General features: G+C 39.9%; 2 protein-coding genes across 8 annotated transcripts in view; one reads left to right on the top strand and one right to left on the bottom strand.

Moving 5' to 3' along the window:
• Positions 1 to 1,106: 1,106 nt before the first annotated feature.
• On the top strand, positions 1,107 to 5,352 carry LOC140279693 (LIM/homeobox protein Lhx1-like). The gene is made up of 5 exons (XM_072374852.1): positions 1,107 to 1,492; positions 2,148 to 2,368; positions 2,509 to 2,783; positions 3,366 to 3,522; positions 3,705 to 5,352. Exons 1-5 carry the CDS (start codon positions 1,323 to 1,325, stop codon positions 4,079 to 4,081), a joined length of 1,200 nt encoding a protein of 399 aa, XP_072230953.1. The 5' UTR covers positions 1,107 to 1,322; the 3' UTR covers positions 4,082 to 5,352.
• Positions 5,353 to 14,492: 9,140 nt separating this feature from the next.
• The window catches only part of acaca (acetyl-CoA carboxylase alpha), a 30,772-nt gene continuing 24,875 nt past the window's right edge, over positions 14,493 to 20,389 (bottom strand). For all 7 annotated transcript variants that reach the window (XM_072374370.1, XM_072374368.1, XM_072374371.1 and 4 more), the window contains 7 exons: positions 20,231 to 20,366; positions 19,981 to 20,158; positions 19,786 to 19,898; positions 19,078 to 19,232; positions 18,030 to 18,200; positions 16,238 to 16,374; positions 14,493 to 16,149 (listed from right to left, as the gene is read on the bottom strand). In XM_072374370.1, coding sequence (XP_072230471.1) covers positions 16,023 to 16,149; positions 16,238 to 16,374; positions 18,030 to 18,200; positions 19,078 to 19,232; positions 19,786 to 19,898; positions 19,981 to 20,158; positions 20,231 to 20,366 — 1,017 coding nt within the window. In that variant the 3' untranslated portion in view covers positions 14,493 to 16,022. The remainder of the gene's footprint in view (positions 16,150 to 16,237; positions 16,375 to 18,029; positions 18,201 to 19,077; positions 19,233 to 19,785; positions 19,899 to 19,980; positions 20,159 to 20,230; positions 20,367 to 20,389) is intronic.

Below are 20,389 nucleotides of genomic sequence, written 5' to 3'. Positions count from 1 at the left end.
TGCAAAAGCAAAGTAGGCGATGGCCTTTTCTATCTACCGGGTCAAAATGGATGGAGACACAATGGACATATGAACAATAGTCGAGTTTTCTTTCTTTTTTCAGTAGAAATTTGCAGCATTTCAGATCTTTAATGTCTTTCCTTAGCTATCAGAGCCGAACAGAACTGGAACTTGTAAAAGGAAATGCGCTATCACTGTCCCCAGTGAGCCAACATGATCCGATAACATCAGTAAAAGACAGCCTATCGCCTCAGATTATAACCATTAGTGATCCTTGTCCCTTCGATGAGATGAGGAATTATGCCGGGCCACTACATTAATCTACGTGAAAAGTGTCCTCTCCCTCTACTGAAGGGATAAACCTGCTGATAATTTGTCACCTGACACCAATTCAATCTTACTTACTCACCGGCCTATCCAAAATAAATCGTGTGTTCATGACATCATCGTCGGCTCTCAGTAAGATTTTCCTGAGAAACAACTTAATATTATTGTATAAGAACGATTGAAACCCTTTTTTATTGCCAGTTTTATATTGTTTCTCGAACAGATTTTTCATAAAACTGCTGAAAAATTCAGAGTTCTGCTCAGACTGTATAAATATATAACATTTTATTTAACTTTGTGTAGCGTCATTCATTTGTATTCATTTTCATTTGCATTGTATTCTGTAAAGCTGGTGTATAACCTGTATTTCCATAACATTGAAGCACATGTGCTGAAATGGAAAGACCGCTCATAGGTTTTTCGTGGGGATGACGTCACGTGTTTCTTAATAGGCAATAGGCTGAGCTTTACAAGGTGCGCTCATTACAGCCTTCCTCTCACACTCAAAGCTCATCACAGGACAAACGGATCACTAATAACAAGGCTGAGCGCACCGATTGCATTTTGTAGTAATTTTTCTCTACTTTAGACCACTCTGAGGATATGTCGCTAGTTTAAGTTCATTTAGAAGTAATTAACGGGCATCCTTTCCTTCCCTCTCTACTCCCACATGAAATGGAAAACCTCGCATCATCTTGACGGGCCCGCAATGATCTCCTATCAGTAATTTTGTGGCAGAAATGCTGTCTGGTGTTTTTTGTCAACACAAAATCTTTCGTTTGGAGCCGCCGTCTGGATGTGGATTGTTGCTCTGTGGAACAGAAGATCCCGCGCGGATGGTGATGTAGTCTGAATTATTCAGAAGAATCTGGATGCGGTGGATCTCCTGGATCATATCAGAACGCCCCAACGAGTCGACACTGAGGTGACTAGGACGTTGGGGAGGGACAGAAACACTTCGCTCCTCAAAGCTGGACTGGGACAAAGTCCAGACGATGCTTCAGTGTACCAGCTGTGAAAAGCCTATTCTTGATAGGTTCTTGCTCAAAGTTTTGGACAGACCGTGGCACATCAAATGTGTCCAGTGCTGCGAATGCAAATGTAGCTTGACAGAGAAGTGTTTCTCGCGAGATGGGAGACTGTACTGTAAGACTGACTTCTTTAGGTGAGCAAAGTTTTTTTTTAGTTTATACTCGTTGACAAAATGAATAAGAAACATATGTTTTTTCCAAATGAATTTGTTGACACTTGGGATTTGGCAGAAAATCCCATAGTCAAGGTTTTCAGTGCATGTGTGTGGATAGGAAATCACTTTTGTACTAAAAAATACCGATTCTGTTGATGATGGTTCCACTAGATTGTTTTTGTTCATACCATGAACAATCTGCCCTTCATTTTTCTTCTGTTCTTTTAATTTGGTTGCGTGCCTGTTTTTCCACAGCAAAATGAATAACTGTGATAAATAATTACAACTCTAAACATTTAGGGCAATCTGATAAATTGATGGTTTTGTACGCATGATAAATTTGTATTACATTTGATCCTATTTGTGTTTGTTATAAAACTATAGTTTATTTCATGTAAGGCTGTATCAGACATTTTGCAGAGTTTCTTAAAATGTTAATTCATTAACGATAACTTGCGTTGATTCAATTGTTTTTTTTGTTGTTTTGCTTCTTTTTTTTTTTTTTTTTACTTCTTGTAAAATCTAAATCAGTGCCACAAAATCATCTAAAGTGCACCTGAGTGTAAAGAGCCCAGGTGTGTGGCTTATTCCATCTATACCGAAACTTTCCCCTGACTGTCTCCTTCTACCACAGGAGATTTGGGACCAAGTGTGGAGGTTGCTCGGAGGGGATTTTACCCAGTGATCTTGTCCGCAGAGCCAAGAGCAAAGTATTTCACCTGAACTGTTTCACTTGTATGATGTGTAACAAACAACTGTCGACTGGAGAGGAGCTGTACATCCTGGACGAATTCAAGTTTCTTTGTAAGGAGGACTATCAAAACAACAACGGGAAAGACACAATCCTCCTTTCAGGTGATTTGATGTGAAATAAAATTCATTTGTTTTATACTATTAGTAGTATTAGCAGGACATTTAAAAAAAAATACCTTGTTAAATGATCAGCTATAATAACCTACAGTGGGCCAAATCTCTTTCTCTTATTCTCCAAACAGTAACAACGTGCAGCGACCCAAGTCTGTCTCCGGACTCCCAGGATCCGCAGGATGACGGGAAGGACTCAGAGAGCGGACACTTATCTGACAAAGACGCGTGCAGCAACGAGAACGACGAGCAGAGCGCCGTCGGGAAGCGACGCGGCCCTCGGACCACCATCAAAGCCAAACAGCTGGAGACGCTGAAAGCGGCTTTCGCGGCCACGCCGAAGCCCACCAGACACATCAGGGAGCAGCTGTCACGGGAGACCGGTCTCAACATGAGAGTAATCCAGGTAAAAGGGTCAAAGAGGGTAAAAAGAAAAAAGTTAAATAAACGAACGAATAAATAAATGATCAAGACAAAATTCATTCACGTATGTTATGAGCAGCCCGTGAGTTCCGTATAGCCTGCGTTACGTTGCAGAAAAGAAAGAAAACACGTCCGTAAATGTTAGCCTCCCTCAACAAGCTTCATTTTGCTGCAGATTGTATCCTTGGAGAATTTGTCCGCTCTACAGACTTTCATTTTCTCCCCTTTTCTCTTTTCGGATCAGATGCCCTGACCAAATTCTGGATTTATCTCTTAATCTTTCCTCCCATCGCGTCTCTACAAAACCTTAAAAGCGGCACTCTGATGTCCTTGGGCATTCTCAAAAAGCTCCCTCGATGAAGAGTCCTGATGGACTGATGCATGCTTTCTCTTTTTTCTTTCTTAATTTATGACCTCAAAATGTAATGTGAAGGGGGGGGGATTCGTTTCCAGTTTTATGTTAGGCCTGTTTGTGTCTATTTCAGTGTTATGATTCAGTCTACATTGTCCATCTTGTCAGCGTTGCATTTTATTCATTCGTGAATCTTATTTTTTTCTCTTAAAGGTTTGGTTCCAAAATCGGAGATCTAAAGAAAGACGTATGAAGCAGCTGAGCGCCCTGAGCTCGCGGAGACACGTGTTTTTCCGGAGCCCGAGGAGGATGAGAACACTGGGGGAGAGACTGGAGCCAGGAGAGCTGGGACACTTTTCTTATTATGGAGGTAAGAGGTCTTATGATATCTCCTGATGTCTAATTCAAGCGGCCTTCATTTAAAGAGCAGGTGTACTGGGTCAGTTACGTTTGCGTTTCCGAGTGAATGTATTCAGAATGATAACTTTATCCTTGTCAATAGTAATATTCTGATTCAATGCATGCATCAATCCTTCGTTTATATGAATGCAGATTATGCTGGTGAATACTATGGCCCCGGAGGGACTTATGAGTACTACCAAGGCCCGCCATCATCCCAGGCTCAAACGCCAGCAGACCTGGGCTTTGTGCCCTCAACAGTCCCTGCTGGCACCCCATTAGGAGCCATAGACCACCACCACACCGGTCACCACTGTCCCGGAGAGATGCACTGTTTCTCTGACACAGTACCTCACCACCCTGTGGACTCACCCAGCCCAGACCCCAATGGACCAGGCTCAATTCACAGCATCTCCAGTGAAATGTGTGGACCCAGCACACCCTTCACCACAGTGTCTCTCAATGACAACGGATACACCAACCAGCTGTCACAGCCCTCCTCAGAGATGAGTGAAGGCACGGCCTGGTAATCCAGCCCACACAAACCACAAAGCACACTTGGATTTTGAAGGCAAATCAACACGTAATTTATTTATTTATTTATTTACTTATTTATTTATTTATTTATTTATCAAAATGTTAATAGACTATGTGATGATGCTGATATTTGTTTTAAAAAAACAATAGAAAGCGTTCATAAATCCATAATTTAACTCAGTATGTCCACTGTGCTGGGCCCCACTTAACAAGCAATAAACATATTCATAGGCTGCGCAGGTTTTTTCTTTTAAGTGTTTACAAAAAGAAGCAGAAGTTTCAGTCACTAAATATGTTTATGTTTTTGTCCACAATACCATCAAAGAGGCATCTGATTGTTCCCAAATTCATTCAGCATTTAAAGAAGGCTAAATATGCAGCAAATGTCACAAAGAACAATCTTCATTAACAACAAACCTATTTTTGGTTTGGCCCAAACAGGACTCTGATCTCAACATTGACGAATAAGTCAATAAGAGACAGTTCAGGCAGCGTAAATCCACAGTAAAACTGTGACAAGTTCTTTTAAACAACTTAAATAAAACTGCCAAAACAATGTACGAGTAGAGAAATGTTCTTTTTTTTATTTAAACTGTGGTCATACCAGATGTGGATTGAATGAATTAATTTATTTTTCTAAATGCACTTTTTATTAAGTTGGTTGATAAAACGATCACATAATTCTAGAAAGCGTTCTTACTTTACTTTCAGTGCTGAAACGTTCCCACAGCACTGTCTACGTGACTGTCTTTGGAATCCTTTTAAGAAAGTGCATGGCTGTATCTTTCTGTGTTTCTCACATGCTGACAAAAAACGCCCTCCACCCATTTATGTTGATGTGTAATACAGAATAGTATCATTTGATAACAGATTGTGACTGTGATGCTCAGTACAGTATGTCTCTCAGGACTGTGGAAAGATTATTTTTATTTTTACTTGTCACACCCTTTCCAACACTTTTGCCTTCAAAACAATATCTTTACAAATGTGTGTATTTTATAAATCTCAAATAAGAAAAGATTGGACTTCAACAGGAGTCCAATTGTATGTATGATCATAGACAATGCTGTACAGACCGGTCAGTCGTTTACTTAAAGCTCCAGTGTTCAGGGGGTTGGATTTCAGCTATGTAAAACTGTGTCATTCTGATGGACAAATTCATGCAGACGAACCAAATTTTTGTAGTCTATTACTGTGGTCACTCACTGTGCTGGCTTGTATTATGTTCTCATCAAAGAAAAAATAAACGGAAAATACCAATAAACTGTTGCCAAATGAAAGCACAGCTAAAATCTGGTATACTTTTTTAGTTATATGATGCCTGCAGCCTTCACCGCCTCTCTTTGAGGGGTTTGCAGCACAATTGGCGGCACGGCCAAGTGTTTTGTTTGTATAAATCCAAATGAAAATTATTCAAATGAAACACTACCAGAATCTATTTTATTCCCATGAGATATGCCATATTTGTCCAATTAAGTGCATGAGGCCGACATTACAGGCTTGCACTGTATGATAACATGCTGGAGTTATTCGTTATTCACTCTTAGAAGGAAATAAGATTGTTCTCCCTTGTTTTTTCATTATTGTTACAATTTTGAAAATACGAAGGTATACAGGTCTTTTTTGAAATACCTAAACATTTGACAAAAAAACTCCTTATGGGGTATCCTTTGAGGGAACCAGTATGCATTAATAATCCTATGGTACCATCGTGAAACCAGTGCCAGTATCTTGAAAAAGGTTGAAATAACTGCTGCATATTTAGGAGCTCATATTATTAAGAAGATAAATATATGTTATAGTTTTTATACCTTGATGGTGCTTTAGTTTACTTGCTTATAACAATGCTACATTTACCTTAATAGCTTCCATTGTATGTGGACTTTTATAAATTATCTCTTACTTAGGTGTTTGTTGTATCAGTCAGTGTTGACCATCGTTGTTACTGAGGCAGCTCAGTAAGAAAATTCTAAATGAAGTTTTCAGCGGAGAGACTTACAGGTTCCCTTTGAGAATGACCTCTATTAGCTGCATTATCATCAAAAACTATAGCTGCTCATTGTAGTTTTGCTGAAAGTGTTTTCTGCCATAAAACACATTAAGACCCAAATTTGCACTGATGACATCTTCCATTATTTGTTTATTTACCTCCTCAGTGTCCATGTATTGTGATGCTCAACCATCAAAAGGAATATTTGAGAGACAAGTTGTTTAAATGAAAAATTATTAATGCATGGTGCACATTGCTTAGATGTTTTTGTGGATGTGTGAATGTTAGTCAGATGGATTTCACAGTCTGTTTGAAATATTCTCCAGTTACTTATTGAGAAGCTCTTCTTTATCTGTCCAAAGTATTTCCATCTGCATGCATTGTGCCTTCTAAAAATGTCATTTAGTACATGAGTTGAAGCACTTACAGTACGTTAATAGTGGAGAAGAAGCTGAAGAAGAATCATGGAAAGGTGAGAGAAGAACAAAAGAGCACAGAAACAAAAGTGATTCTTGGCTCACCGAGCAGCCAACTGCTTCACTGCTTTTGTACAAAGAGGGAAATCATGGTTTTGGATCCTATTACTTATAGGTTACTGAATTCCTGCTTTTATTTTACAGTGTGGATTTGTCATCTTATCAATTGGTTACAAAATGCAAAATCAAGCTGCTGCGACGTGGTCACATTCAGTCAGGTTAATATTACCTTCAAATCTGATAGAAACACCAAAACTAAGAGGAGAAATGTTGTCTCTCGCTGCAGCATCACAAGCTTGATTACAATTAAGCCAACCACTGTGATGAAGGTATTTGAATTAAACTTAATTTTTCATAGTGATTGTCTCACAAAGAACTTGTGTCTGGAAGGGAATCATAAAAAGACTACACTGTGCTACAATATGGTGTGTATTTAGTGTTAGACCACTATTTACTATTTGACTACTGTGCAAATGCTAGATGAGAAAAGTACATAGTGAATGAGAGAAACCGTGGAAGTTTTGTTCCAACATACAGAAGTTAAAAGGGGACTAGAAAAGAGAAATTGCCAGATATTGAATTTAGATAGTAAAGGTAACAATCTTAGAATCATGTTAGAAAAAACATATGCAATAATTGTTAATGCTATTAACAATTATTACTGAAATATTGCCACCAATGAACAATACAATCTGATTGTCAATTACTATATTGATACAAGTACTTATCTCTGAATTCAGTGAATTAGCTGAAGCCTTAAATTTTCCTTTCTCTGTAGTTAATGTTATGCCGTTAGGGTAATCCCTGTTTATCTGACCAAAAAGCCTTGATGAACAGGGAGATTTGCAAGTCAAACATTAGGCCGGCAGATCAATTTAAATCTAGCAGGTACTGATTATAGCAAGTGTGGGATAAACCACAAAAATAAAGGTTGTTCCTCCTCTCAGGGGTGATTCTGAGTGAACTAATTTAACAGCTTTCAAATGTGTGCACGCTGAAAAATTAGGGCCAATAAATAGCAAAACAAGCAAAAGCTGTATGTCTTGGAGAGCAGTGTGCAGGGAAATCTGGGTTGAAACATCATGTCTGGTGCATATTTTGTTCTCGAATCTGCACATTTTTCTCAAATTGAGTAATTAAAAAAAGACTAACTGAGAGCCACACAGCTGACAACCACTTGTGGCTAGGGACTACTATTATAGTTTGGTAGAGAAGCTGGGTAATAGATACTTGGTAAGATGCTGCCAGCCAGTCTCCATTGTGCTTTACAGAACAAAAAATGGCCCTTAGATTGAATCAAAACAGTTACCCAGAAATCTCCCCTGTTCTGTCTGTTGCCAGGTTTAAATGTAATTTGGCTCTGCTGGTTTGTATGTGTATAAAACATCCAACCATGAATGGTTTTTATGAAGTTTTTCTACTTTATTTTGACATAGTGTGAAAAAAAATCTCAACTATCTCATGGAATTCTGAAATTTTAGTGATAGCCTGTGTCTCATTGGACTCTTTATGACAACAACGGAAGATAAATCCTGTTCATTCTCTATATCTGAATCTTATTTAAACCCAGATTTGGCATTTTTTATCCTTATTGCTGTTTCCTTTTCGTTCCTTGCACAATGTGGCCCAATTCGCTAATTCGACTCTCTCCTCACTTTATGCTCCAGGCTTGTTCGTCCGCATTCTGTATGAAAATCATTCACACATACAATTTTATAATCAATGCCCACAGTAATAGGATTCCTCTGGCCATGGGCAATTAATACAGTCCCCCCCCCCCCCCCTTTCCTTGTGCTGATCTCAAAGCTACGAGACACTGGCTTCTCCTCATTTACATATTTATTGCATTGGACTCAAATCTGGCGAGTGATTGATGTGGAGCCTGCCTCCTGAATTTTTAGCGGCCCATTATTATGAAAGACAGGGAGGGGGCTGCAGCACGTTAGTGTACTCCTGATTAAAGTTGGAGAAGACAGAATTATGGGTTCTCCGCAGACATTCTTGTCCTGCAGTGTTTAATCTGTGAGGTCAAGTACAGATTTCGGCCACAAAAGCTGATTCATTCATAAAAATCAAGGCAAGGGCAACAATTTTTAACTCAGTTTACCACATTTTCCCATTAAACTGAGATGTTCATGAAGCGCAAGTTTCTTTCACTGGGACTTACATTCATCTCTGAATTTTTTGGCTTGATGTGACTGATTTCCCTGATCGTTTTATCAACTGACAAATGGATCACAGTATTGCCAGTAAGGTAACATGATTACAAGTAGTTTTACCAAGCCACAAAATAAGCAATTTCTGTTATTGCTGTATGCTGAAAACATAAAACCTACATGTAAAATTATCTTTTGAAACATTGGGGCATTTTGCAGCAACACTGATGGCTTTTTAAATGACATTCCATGGTTTTCTCATTGAATTCCATCAGGTCAGTTTGTATGTCGTAGTTGTAGTAGGAGCACTGAGATAAAGACATGACACGCAGAAGCTCAATGCTTCTCTCATTTGCATTCAAGCATGTAATATTCAAGTGTGAAAGAGCTCGCTCTGCAAAAGGTATGTGTGCACACACGTGTGTAATGGGATTGAGGAGCAGGATGGTGGTGACTGCAGAGGGTGTCCACACATTCTCTGTTTTGTACTCACCACAAAACAGTATTCAACACAGTTTGGTAAATGAAAGCCATATTTTCAGACACATAAGCAGCAAGCTTTAAAAGCATTTAGTCAAGGAAATGCAGTTGCTCTGCTCAATGTAAACACATACTATAAGAGCTTCATCAGAGGAACATTCACCTGAAATTCTTCTGAGATTTTTTCTGCCAGAGTAATCCACTGCCAACACATTAATGTACTACAACCAAGACTGTTCTCACATGTAACTGTCACAGTTACACACAAGTGACACTACCATAAGATATGCTTTTATGCAAAATAGTTTTTTCTACTTGGGTGGCTCTGTCCTTCAGATCCAGAGGACGGTGGTCACAAATCCATCTATTTCACAAATGCACGACGACAAGCTGTAAACCAACAGGTCCATGTGGACTGGGTGTTCCACGCTCCAGTGATACACCGGTAACACATCCACTTTAATGTGGCAAACATTCCAAAATGGGCCACTGCTAGAAGAAGGTTTGCATTCAAGCTAACCTTTATGGTCAGCTTCTTCTTCGTGCCTAACATTACTATCAAGAAGTGTACAGACATACATTGCAAAAATACTTGTCCTTTAATGACCATTAGCCTTAATAATCCCTTTAAGTCTGTAATGAATCTGAATTTTTCCCTTAGCCTCAATGCTGAATAAAATGAAACCATCCATCCATATAACAGACCAGGGCCCAAGTCTATACTGGTAGCCTAAACATCTACATTTATATTATTTATATTTAAACTCTTTCTCTAATTCTACTGTTAAAGAAATACTACTGTCCAGGTACAGTTTAACGTAAAGTAAATAATCTTATCAACCTTAGACAAAATATTCTTTGAATATGCATCAACAACTCAATTCATTTAATGCCTGTAAATATGTGTTTTTTCAGATCTTCAGATTTTCAGTTAAAATAAATTCTGAGATACTGCTGGGATAGGCTCCAGCTCACCCGCTACCCGATTAACGGATTGACGGTATAGAAGATGGATGGATGGATAAATTCTGAGATTTGACTGTCAGGACATAAAAAAAAAAATAATCATCTGGTCTTTACCAGATGAACAATAACACATTTCATCGTAATATTGTCTTTTTTTTTCTTTTTTAATAAAAACTGAAGCGGTTACTCCTTTCACAGGTATTGAGAGGGTAAGTAGCAGTCAGGCTCTGCTAATCAAATTATTGATTAACTGATCATCAGTAAGTGTGAGCTCCACTACAAAAGCAAAAATTAGTTATGCTACAGAGGAAAGACATCAGCAATAATCTTAAAGATGGAATTGTCGCTGCTCATTAATCTGTGAATGATCATAAAGCCATTTCCACACAATCTGGAGAAAGTTTATTCTCAAACATCTGAGACAGTTGCCAATCCTCTCAGGCATGAACATCCCAGCGAGTTCATCTCAAGGTTAGACCATGCAATGCTCAGAGTTATTACAAAAAAGTACTACATCTCTCACTTAGGATGTTTAGGATTTTACTTGTTAAAGTTCATGACAGTACAGTTTATAAAAAGACTGAACAAGTAAGGCTTGTTTGGAAAGGTTGCAGGAAAAAAGCCTCTTCTCTCTAAAAAGAACACGGCTGCACAAAGTAAGTTTGTAAAGTAACTATACAGCTAGCCAGTTAGGGTGTATTTAGTTTTTGTATGCAATTCTTCTGCATTTTGGCTTAGTTTTTGTTTTTCAGATAAAAACATGGTATAATATGTCATGTTTTGTTATCTATCTGAGGTTGTATTTACTTTATTATAAGACCTGGTATGGACTAGGTGTGCTCTTGGTTTTTCATATGACTACATAGAGAAAATTTCATGGCAATCTTTCCAACTGTTACAGTGTTTTGTGAACACTTACAAATGCCAGTCTCACAGTGGCGCTAAAGGAAAATGTATGGGGTCACCAAAGTCAGAGGACTCCATCCTCTGGAGACTGTTGAATGTCTGTACAAAATTCTGTTGCAATCAACTCAGGAGTTGCTGACATATTTCAGTCTGGCCCAAGGTGACAGACTGCCAAGCTGACTTTTTCTTCCCTTGAGTCATGCTTCCAGTTTGGATCTGAACCATATATTTACTGACATTTACTTCAAGACACAGTAACGGTTGCTAACCTGGCCTTGCCCATTCTCCAGCATACCATGTGGACCTGCCTGCTCCCATAATTTCTATAGCAGTCAATGACCCACAGTGATGATAGTGATGTATGACCAAAAGGTGTGGCATCTTGGTACGTAGCTGACCTTTCCACAATCCTGCACTGGGCAACCTTCACCATCACACCTCACCCCTCCCCCGTCTCCTGCAAATCGTGTTCAAGAGGCCTCCATCCTCCCAACTCCCCCGTCCCCCTTACCACAATCTGAGTCTCGTGATAGGTTCAATGTACGTGGCTCGCCACACTTCACTGACTCCATGAATGTTAATGCCGGGACGACGGGTTGGAGGGGAGGGAGCTGCATGATCCAGGTAGTAGCTTCTCCTGATCTGTAATACACAGAAGGTTTATGCATATGATGGGTCATATCAGATAAGCTATGTTTATCTTGTTCTAATATTTGTGACAAATATTGACAGCGGCATGCACAACCGTAGAAGGAGGAACAAGTTGTGTCATTGTCTTTTCTTTTTTCACTACAGATTTTCATGAGGTACTGATTGTCTTTTGCTCTTTCTCTTTGTATCCATAAAACTTTTTTGTAAAAAAGATTGAAATATCTTGTTGCCAATGGTCTCCACGGTTTATCACATCTATGTCTTGTTCTGATGCCTTTCTTCTTTTCCACTCACAGGAGGTTTGTCTGCTTGTGAATTCACTCTTGTCACTGCCATCCTGGTGTTCAGCCAATGTTTACCAAGCTCTGGCAGAATGAAAATGTGTGCATTATATGGTGATGATCACAGGGTGTTGTAATCTTTGACCCCTGCATCTGCTTTCCTGCCCCCAGAGAGATCCTTTGACTACTCTGCACTCTAATGTCCTTGCATGGAAGACACAATACATCATTTATTTAGAATTTTGATCCATTGTTGGGAATGCCTCTCTTTTCTTATTCAACTCTGCTTCCAATAATCACATTATAACAAAGCATAAGGTTGTTTCACTCAAAAGCAGCAACACCATAAAACATAAAAATTTTCAATATTTTTTCTTTTTTTGTTCACATCTCACTGGTGGTCTAGTTCTTTCTTGGCCATCATTTTTATGGCAGCACTGATGAATACTAGAGTTAATGCTGCTTTTATAAAATGTACGCTTTTGCTTCACTGTGAATGAATTTCTTCTAAGTACTTTTTGTCTTAAAACTGAGTTTGATCCACTGCCAAAATGGATGTACCCACTCATCAATTTTAACAACTAAGTATAGTCGATGCATTTATTTAATCAATATCATTATTACAATTGAATCATGTGCTTTGATTTCATAGAATCAATAGAGGTTCTATGAAATAACTGAGTACAAGAAGAGAGCAAGTTTTCACAGTTAAATGCAAAAGTAATTACATACTAAATGTATGATCTAAGTAAGCTCTAAACAAACTACACGGGTTTGCTTAAACACAAGCCAAATGCTTTGACAATCATGCAAATTGCTTAATTTGTAGCTGCAAAATGAAATATTAGCTCTACACAATGGAAAAAGTATTTGATAAAAAGTTAAAACAACACACCACTGTGGAAACAAGAAATTTACAACAAATCCATTAACACATAAAAAATGCCAGGTATATATTGCATCGACAGAAACGGATACTTTCTTGCTGCGACTGTATATTGTTTCAGTTCTCTATATTTGGACGCCGGAAAAAATAGGCCTTCTGCATATCACTTGAAGTAATAGATGCAGGCTTTTAACCCACACCCATCTATTTTCACCACGGACCGGCCGGAAAATCTACCAGTTACTCAACTCATCGGACACATCTGACAAATACCTTAGTGGGACTGGGCTGCTGCTATGCACTTGAAGTATGGTTGAAATGTAAAAAGGCTGGCAGGCAGGAGAAGATGAGCACTTGAAAATCCTCAGACTGGAGAGAGGAAGAGCAGCTGAGGCCTGGCACTCCCTCTGTGTCGCTCCACTCTTTGTCACGGGCAAGACTCATGTTTTCAGGCAGTAATCAGACAGCCCTGGGGCTCTGTAAAGACCCTGTTCTCTTTTCATCTCAACTGTTGCATACACCCTGCTAATTGGAATCCTGCAACTGGGTCACAGGCTTTGTCTCTCAAGTGCTGTCAAGTCATTGAGACTCCTGAATGTGGAATTATGTTTGCTTCAGATCCGTGATTGTGTCTTTGCCCATGCCATATTAAAGCCTCCATTTTGGTCTCACCACAGAGTTATTTTCCCCCCTTTTTCATTAAGATTTTTCCTCTATTCTCTCGTATGTTTTTTTGTTACAGCTCAGTCTGAAACTAGCAGTCACTGGAGCTTGGCTGTTAGAAAAACATCAAATTTAACCCAGGTAAATCGCCTTATTCATTGTAACTTTAAAGCTTTGAAGCTGATCAAGATTACTGACATGAACAAAAAGCTTTTCCTTAAAAAAAAAAAAACTGCATTCGTGCCTACATGGTTAACTAAGGAAAGAACATTAAGCAGTACCTGAAAGTTTTAACAGCGTCTTCCCTCAACTCCTGTGGCTGAGGAGGAACCTGATTCTGCAGTTTGTCAGTGATTAAAAGCAGAATTAGCAGGCCTAGCATGCCACCACAAATGAGCAAAACCCTTTGGGAGTCCAGTGAAACCAAGCAAGGCACATTTCCAATTATACTTCCAAATGACTCATTTTCTTATTGGAGCTTCTATAATTGTGGTGGGTATTGGGTGCATGCAACTCAATTTGTCTTACATATTTGTTGGTAGGACGGAAATAGAGTTGACAGAGCCACGGGGATGATATGAAAGAATCAGAAAAAAATAAGAGGGGAGGAAAAAGGATGAGATAGATCCCTCAATATTTGTTTGATCTGCTTCATCCTCCTTAATACTGTTGAAGTTTAAAACCCAGAAAGAAAATGCCACTTTAATAATCTGTGGATTGAGGAATTGGAAGACTATCATTTTCAAGTAATCAGAAAATGTCTCTCCAGAGTGAAAGACTTTGTTCTGACTGCTGGAATTAATGAGGCTTCCTGTGAAGTGATTATCTGTTTCACGAGTCATCAATATACACAAAAAAATTGACAAATTAAATTAGTGCAAATTCTCGGAAAACTTTAGTTTTGTTTAAAAAAAATAAATACATTTTTAGTGGAACTCTGAGATTTGAATGTTTTTGCACAAACACTTTGAGCTTAGTTGGTAAGCTTTATTAAATCTGCAGATACATTTAGTTAATCACTTCTCCATCCTTGTGTAGGAAACGACCGATTACTTATAAAGCAACTGGTCAGCATGTCAATGCGGGCAACATAAAAGGCCATGAAACCAAACAAATGACACAACGATCTAAAGGACTGAATTCAACAATATGGCGCTGCTTTTTCCAAAGTTTGCATGTCTTAATAACAAACTCAAGTTGACAAGTTACATGCGAGTCAAACAGTGTTTTTTTTAGGAATCAGTATTAACACAAAGTCATAAATCAATGACATGACAGACAAACTATAAATATTCACGTTTCTGTGGATTACAGTAACCATTAGGCAGCACATCTGACATGTACCATGTAAGTCAAGTGTACAGAAGTCTTTGTTATTTCAAAACAGACATTTACTGATCTGGCAAACTGTTGTAGATTCATGTGTTTCTTTGGTTAAAAACCTAAAGATGTTGTGCCGCTCCTTGAGCAACGCAGCAACTGTCCAAAATGACCTGATCTTCCTAAACAAGCCTGCTATCATCCTCTCTATCAATGGAACCAATATCAATTCTTATTTGAGCTCTTGTCCACCGTGAGAGTCCCTGTTTGTGTAACGTTGTGCGTGTATGAGTGTACATGTTTGTATACCAGCTGCAACAGGGGAAACTGTGCAGTTTTGATCCTGGTGCAATGTGAAGGAACAGTAAGCACTAAAGTGCCTGTAAAGCAGCATGTGTGGGTGAGAACAGAAGGGACAGCTGTGGTTTTGTTGTGAGGCGAGCTGCCCACTGCTCACTGCAGGGTAAATGTGAAACAGTCGGGGTCTAAAAGGGACCTTGTCCCTGCTCCCTGCTGGGCTGCCCTGTCCAAATCTGTTACAGCGTTCCCCTTCTTTGTTCAGTAACTAAGTGCTTCTTACTTAGGAGAGTAAACCCCCCCTTTCTGGCTAACTGCCACAGCAATGTGTTGTCATTGTTGAGCTGGTCATCAAAACACTTGTAAATCTTAACAAGCATATGTCAAAAACCAAGGTGCATTTTACCAGGACAACAGCAGTTTTAATATATCATCGTACAAACTCCAATTCAAAAAGATGGAGGCCACTGATTATCATGAAAGCAGAAACATTTTAAGCAACAGTGTAAACTCTAAAGATATTAAATATTAGCCATTAGATTATTTCTACATTGTCGCTTTAAAAAAAAAAAAAAAAAAGAAAAAAAAATTGCACTTCATAAGGAAATACATGGATTTGTGTGATCTTTAGCAAACATGTAAGACAATTACAAAATGTTCTAACTAACACCAGTCATTTAAAGAGAATCATTGCCAACGATTCATCGGTAACCTGGCATACACCAAGGGCCATCACGTTGGCTCCTCCAGTCTCAGTTTCCTACTCAGGTCCCAGAAAGGAGCAGAGCTGGCTGAGCAAGGCTCCGTTGGTTGTGGCCGGACCTGTGTGTCAGCCATGGAGTCTGGAGAGGTCAGGCTCCCGTTAGGAGGAGGCCGATGTCTCCATAGTGGACAAGATACGCACCACTTCAGCTCTCTGTGTGGGTGAGATGTGCTGCGTCATGTGCACAATAGAATCCATAGCAACCTCTGGATTGGCCTGAACAAGGCTGGAAGTAAACAAGGTTGAAATTTAGCTTATTTCTTTTCAGCAGTTTGAACCAAACACCTCAAACCTGTATGGTTTAAAATCATCACCTGCGAATCTGCTTGAGGAGGTGATCTCTGCGGATGTACTTGATGTTCTCATCGACGACGGATCTTGCGCCCTCTTCTTCAGCTAGCTGCCTCTCCAGCCATGCAACCACCTCTTCATTGTTATCCCACAGATATGCCTGAATGAGAAACAGTGGATGAATCAAAGTAAGCAAGAGTCAAAGGACTTGAGGACAAATAAAGCCTAGAAGCGCCCCTTTTTTATTTTATTTAATTTCTTTTAACAACGTGTGAACTGATGACATCGGTGTCACACACAGATAGCAGTACCAAGACATTTACAGGAGACAAAATATAAAAAAACATTACTATAAACCAATCAATAAATAACAAAAACAAAAGAGCTGGGCAGGAAATAAGAGGGGCTTGCAGTCTTGTTGAGTGGACCTGACAGGAAAATTAGTATTCATGGGTGCTGGCATTTCTGATCCCAAACAAAGCCAGGCTTGAGGGCTTAGCAAAGACTTGGGGAGGGGTTTAATGGGCTTTTGCCTTTTTCTGAACAGTACTGCTTGAGGTCCACAAGAACATTTAATGCCCTTATTAATCATTTTAATCTGTTTGCTTTTAATTAAGAAACAGTGTGTTGCCCTCCTATCTGCCAGTGCCAGGGCTGTGATTAATTGTGGCTTAAGACAGCCAGTCCGGATTGGGATAATGATAAAGAAATTTCAGACACTGAGCTGGCTCCTGTCACCCCAGCAGCTGGACTGGACTGTGAGGGAGCCACATGTATGAAAGTCTGAGGGATTTTTATTTTCAGTGGGTATTACACTTTAAACGTTTAATTGGTGCTAACCAGCTCGACAGGGCCCATGGAGTCTCGTGCTTCCCCACCTGCAGGCTGATTAGGTTATTGTTGTGGATGACCTGGTTGGGATTCACATGCCTCTCCAGTGACCCTCACACCCTGCAGCCTACAGCTAGTGGACGATCGGTTCACGTGCTGCAACGCTAAGCTCACTGAGGACAAGGGCATCTGTCACAAGCTGCAGTCCGAGATGATGGACTCATGAAAAAAGCAGGTGAATAACAAAACAACTTGTCCAGCCTGCAAGCAGGGAAACACCACACAGGCTGGACCAGGACTGGCTGGTTAGCAGTTGCTGAACTCAAAAGCGTATATCTAACTTTTATCAGCTCATCTTTATCTGATCACAGTGATTAAAAGGAATGCTTTGTCATTCTGGACTTGGGAGGGTGGCTTAATGAAAAAAATAAAAAGGATAATGAATCTTTCTCAGGTTCATGGGCTATTATGGTGCCAACTTCAGTGCAGCTACACTTCTTTGAGGAATTTCAGTAATTTGCCTTGGCACATTGGCAAATGAAGAACACACCTTAGGCCTCACTAGAATACTCGCCACTAAAACTTTGTGTAGATACACTGCGGAGTACAGTGATAATGATCAAACTTGGCAAGTTTGATTCGAACATTCAATCTCTTGGTTTTAAAACAGTTGGGTATTTAGAGTAAGTTTACGGTCACCAGCTGTATCAGCTCATCATCGACTGATACAAGGAAGATGCAAGAAAAAAAGCATTTGTGCACAGAATGTTAGAAATAATCAAAAGCTGAATAAATCGACAAATGTACAGCAACAGGATGAATAATAACTTCCTCCTGCTGTGTTAAGTTGTTTTTAAAATGTTAACTACTGCTCCCACGGAAAATCTTAAGTTCAGAAAATTCCAAACATCACACTTTTCACTCAAAGTTATTGAATATTTAGAGAATCTAGGACAAAATCTAAGATGGTGCCGTTGGTTTTACCTTAACAGTTCCCTCCGCCTCAACAAACCAGCGACGCAGCATTGCCTGGATCTGGCCGTCCGTTAGCTCGCAGTTGGCCGCTTGGATCTTCCTCTTCACCGTGTCCTCCAGCAACAGACGGCGCAGACGCCAGTAGAAGAACAGACGGGATGTCTGCCATTCCAGGATGTCCTGAGAGAGGGAAAAGGCAAACAGTAAGTCCTATAAACAGCTCATATCTTACAACTTCTACATAATAAGTGCCAAAATGTGAATTTAAGACAAAATGGATATTATTTTAACCCATCCTAATTCACTTCTATGATGTTGCGCTGTTCAAACTGATGGAAATGTCGATAGTGTGTGTTTGACTTTATTTGAGAATCAGTTTACTATTTTCTGATGTTGATGTGATCCAAGTCCATGTGTGTGGATCCATAAAAAGACCAAAATAACACGAAATGACAGTAACTTTAAAGGTCCAATTCAGCCTTTTATGTGAATGTGTGAATTGTGTCTTTGTTTCTTTATGGATGTTTTAATTTTTTTTTTAAAGAAACCTAAAACTTGTGGAGAAGATGAATGCGTTTAAGAGAAGTAGGCTTGAGTGATCACACTGAGCTGCGGATGTCCTTTCAGAACCAATTATCACAGAATTCTCTGTTAACATATTCGAGGTAAACATGGAGTCCAGAACAGATAGTAATCTTCTTCATGCATACTGTATGGAAAAAAAAAAACAACACACTGACTGCCATCCATCTGTGAAACAGCCTTCTGGTCAGGTGAGCAAAGTGTACGTGTGTGTGTGTGTGTGTGTGTGTGTGAAAGATGGGACGGTGAAGGCAAAGAATGAGACGGGAGCTGCCTGAGGCTGCTCTGTAGTTGCTAAGGTGATTGACCAGGGTCATCAGAAGATAATTATGAGGACTAGTCTTGCAGCCTGCTGAGACCAAACATTATTCACTAAGCAGGTGCAGCGGCAAATAGACTGATAGTGCCCTATGGGCTTTTCAGGTTATTCATGTACTGAAGCAATGCATGCACACACGACGGGACGGATTCTCACCGTGATGACGCCCTTCTCTTGCATACGACCCGGGGTGTCATGGAGGTCCGCAAACTGCACAGCTACCTGATGGTAGATGGGCAAAAGAAACTCTTCACGCTCCTTAAGCTTGGTCTCCAGCTCTTTTCGATCGGATGGGCTCATCTCTGGGGTTCCTGTCAGAGTTTTAAAATTATACATAAAACACATTATATTGAAAGTTGAGTACATAGCGATGAAATTACATTTAATGCTATCAGAGTACAGAACATACAGTCGAGATACATTCACAGCATTTCCACATAACATCCACCTTTCCTTGTATCCTAATTCATTATTTTCAATTCAAGTTCCACATAAAGAATACAGTTAAAACTCAGCTCCTTGCTGATTTCTGACAATTGCAATCTTTAGGCTCTCCAGCGCTCCACAGTAAACTTCCATTCCACCAGTTTTGCCCAAAGCACCAATCCAATGTAGCATTGGCCCAAATGAAAATCAATAGACTGCACAGGAGCGTTGGTGATTGATCTGAGCGGGCTGTGACTGACACGTCGTCTCCCGAGGGAGTGCAGTGAAGATGACACAATCAACACCAAATAAAGAAGGACAGTGAAAGCACACATGGGCCCACTTGATGTATTGCTCCCCCTCTGACATGAGGACAAAACTGCAGAAGACAAAGACAACTGTAAAGAGCTATAATAAGAACTGAAGGGAAAGACTAACCCAGTCTTTCAGCCAAGCCCATGTAGACTGGATCTACTCTTCTCATGGTCTTCACCAGATCCTTCCTCCTAAACTTGATCTCTACCGTTCCCTCAGGCTCCAACACTCCGCCTCTGAAGACAGGAGTGATTCAAGTCAACCAAAGCTGATTTGTTACAAATTGAATTAAACGTTCCCTTGTTCTGTTAAACTCACCGGCTGTCTTTATCAGCATACATCTCCATGTGACGGAGGTTGATGGTGGGGTCTATAACCACCCAGGAGCCTCCTCTAAGCTCAGCTTGGGGGGGGATATAAACCAGAACTGGCTGGGTGTACTCCCTCAGCCCATCCACAATGTAGGCCCCAAACTTCAGCACCTGGTCGTACATATCTTTAAAAGAATAATTGAGATTAACAATGGGTTCAATGTCACTTTCACTTATTACCGAAGAAGCAGAAATACCTTTCATTCCTCCAGAAAAGCCCCTCCAGTTGGAAAATACTATGAGGGGCAAGCCTTCTCGGTTCAGGTCCTTAATGGCCTGGGCTGTTTTGAAAGCAGAATCCGGGAACCACACCTGTCCTGCCTGCTGGATGATCTAAACGTAGAAATCAGAAAATC

The sequence above is a fragment of the Leuresthes tenuis genome, unplaced genomic scaffold, assembly GCF_036924035.1.
Source record: "Leuresthes tenuis unplaced genomic scaffold, fLeuTen1.0.hap1 SCAF_21, whole genome shotgun sequence".
NCBI lineage: Eukaryota > Metazoa > Chordata > Actinopteri > Atheriniformes > Atherinopsidae > Leuresthes > Leuresthes tenuis.
Note: the sequence above shows the minus strand (reverse complement) of the source record. Positions and strands in the feature narration are given on the sequence as shown.

Bases quoted from the DNA above. Each gene is read 5' to 3' on its own strand.
- LOC140279693 (XM_072374852.1), top strand. From the start codon at position 1,323: ATGCTTCAGTGTACCAGCTGTGAAAAGCCTATTCTTGATAGGTTCTTG. The intron at 2,369-2,508 runs GTGATTTGATGT...TTCTCCAAACAG, and splicing joins AGACACAATCCTCCTTTCAG to TAACAACGTGCAGCGACCCA. The intron at 3,523-3,704 runs GTAAGAGGTCTT...ATATGAATGCAG, and splicing joins ACACTTTTCTTATTATGGAG to ATTATGCTGGTGAATACTAT.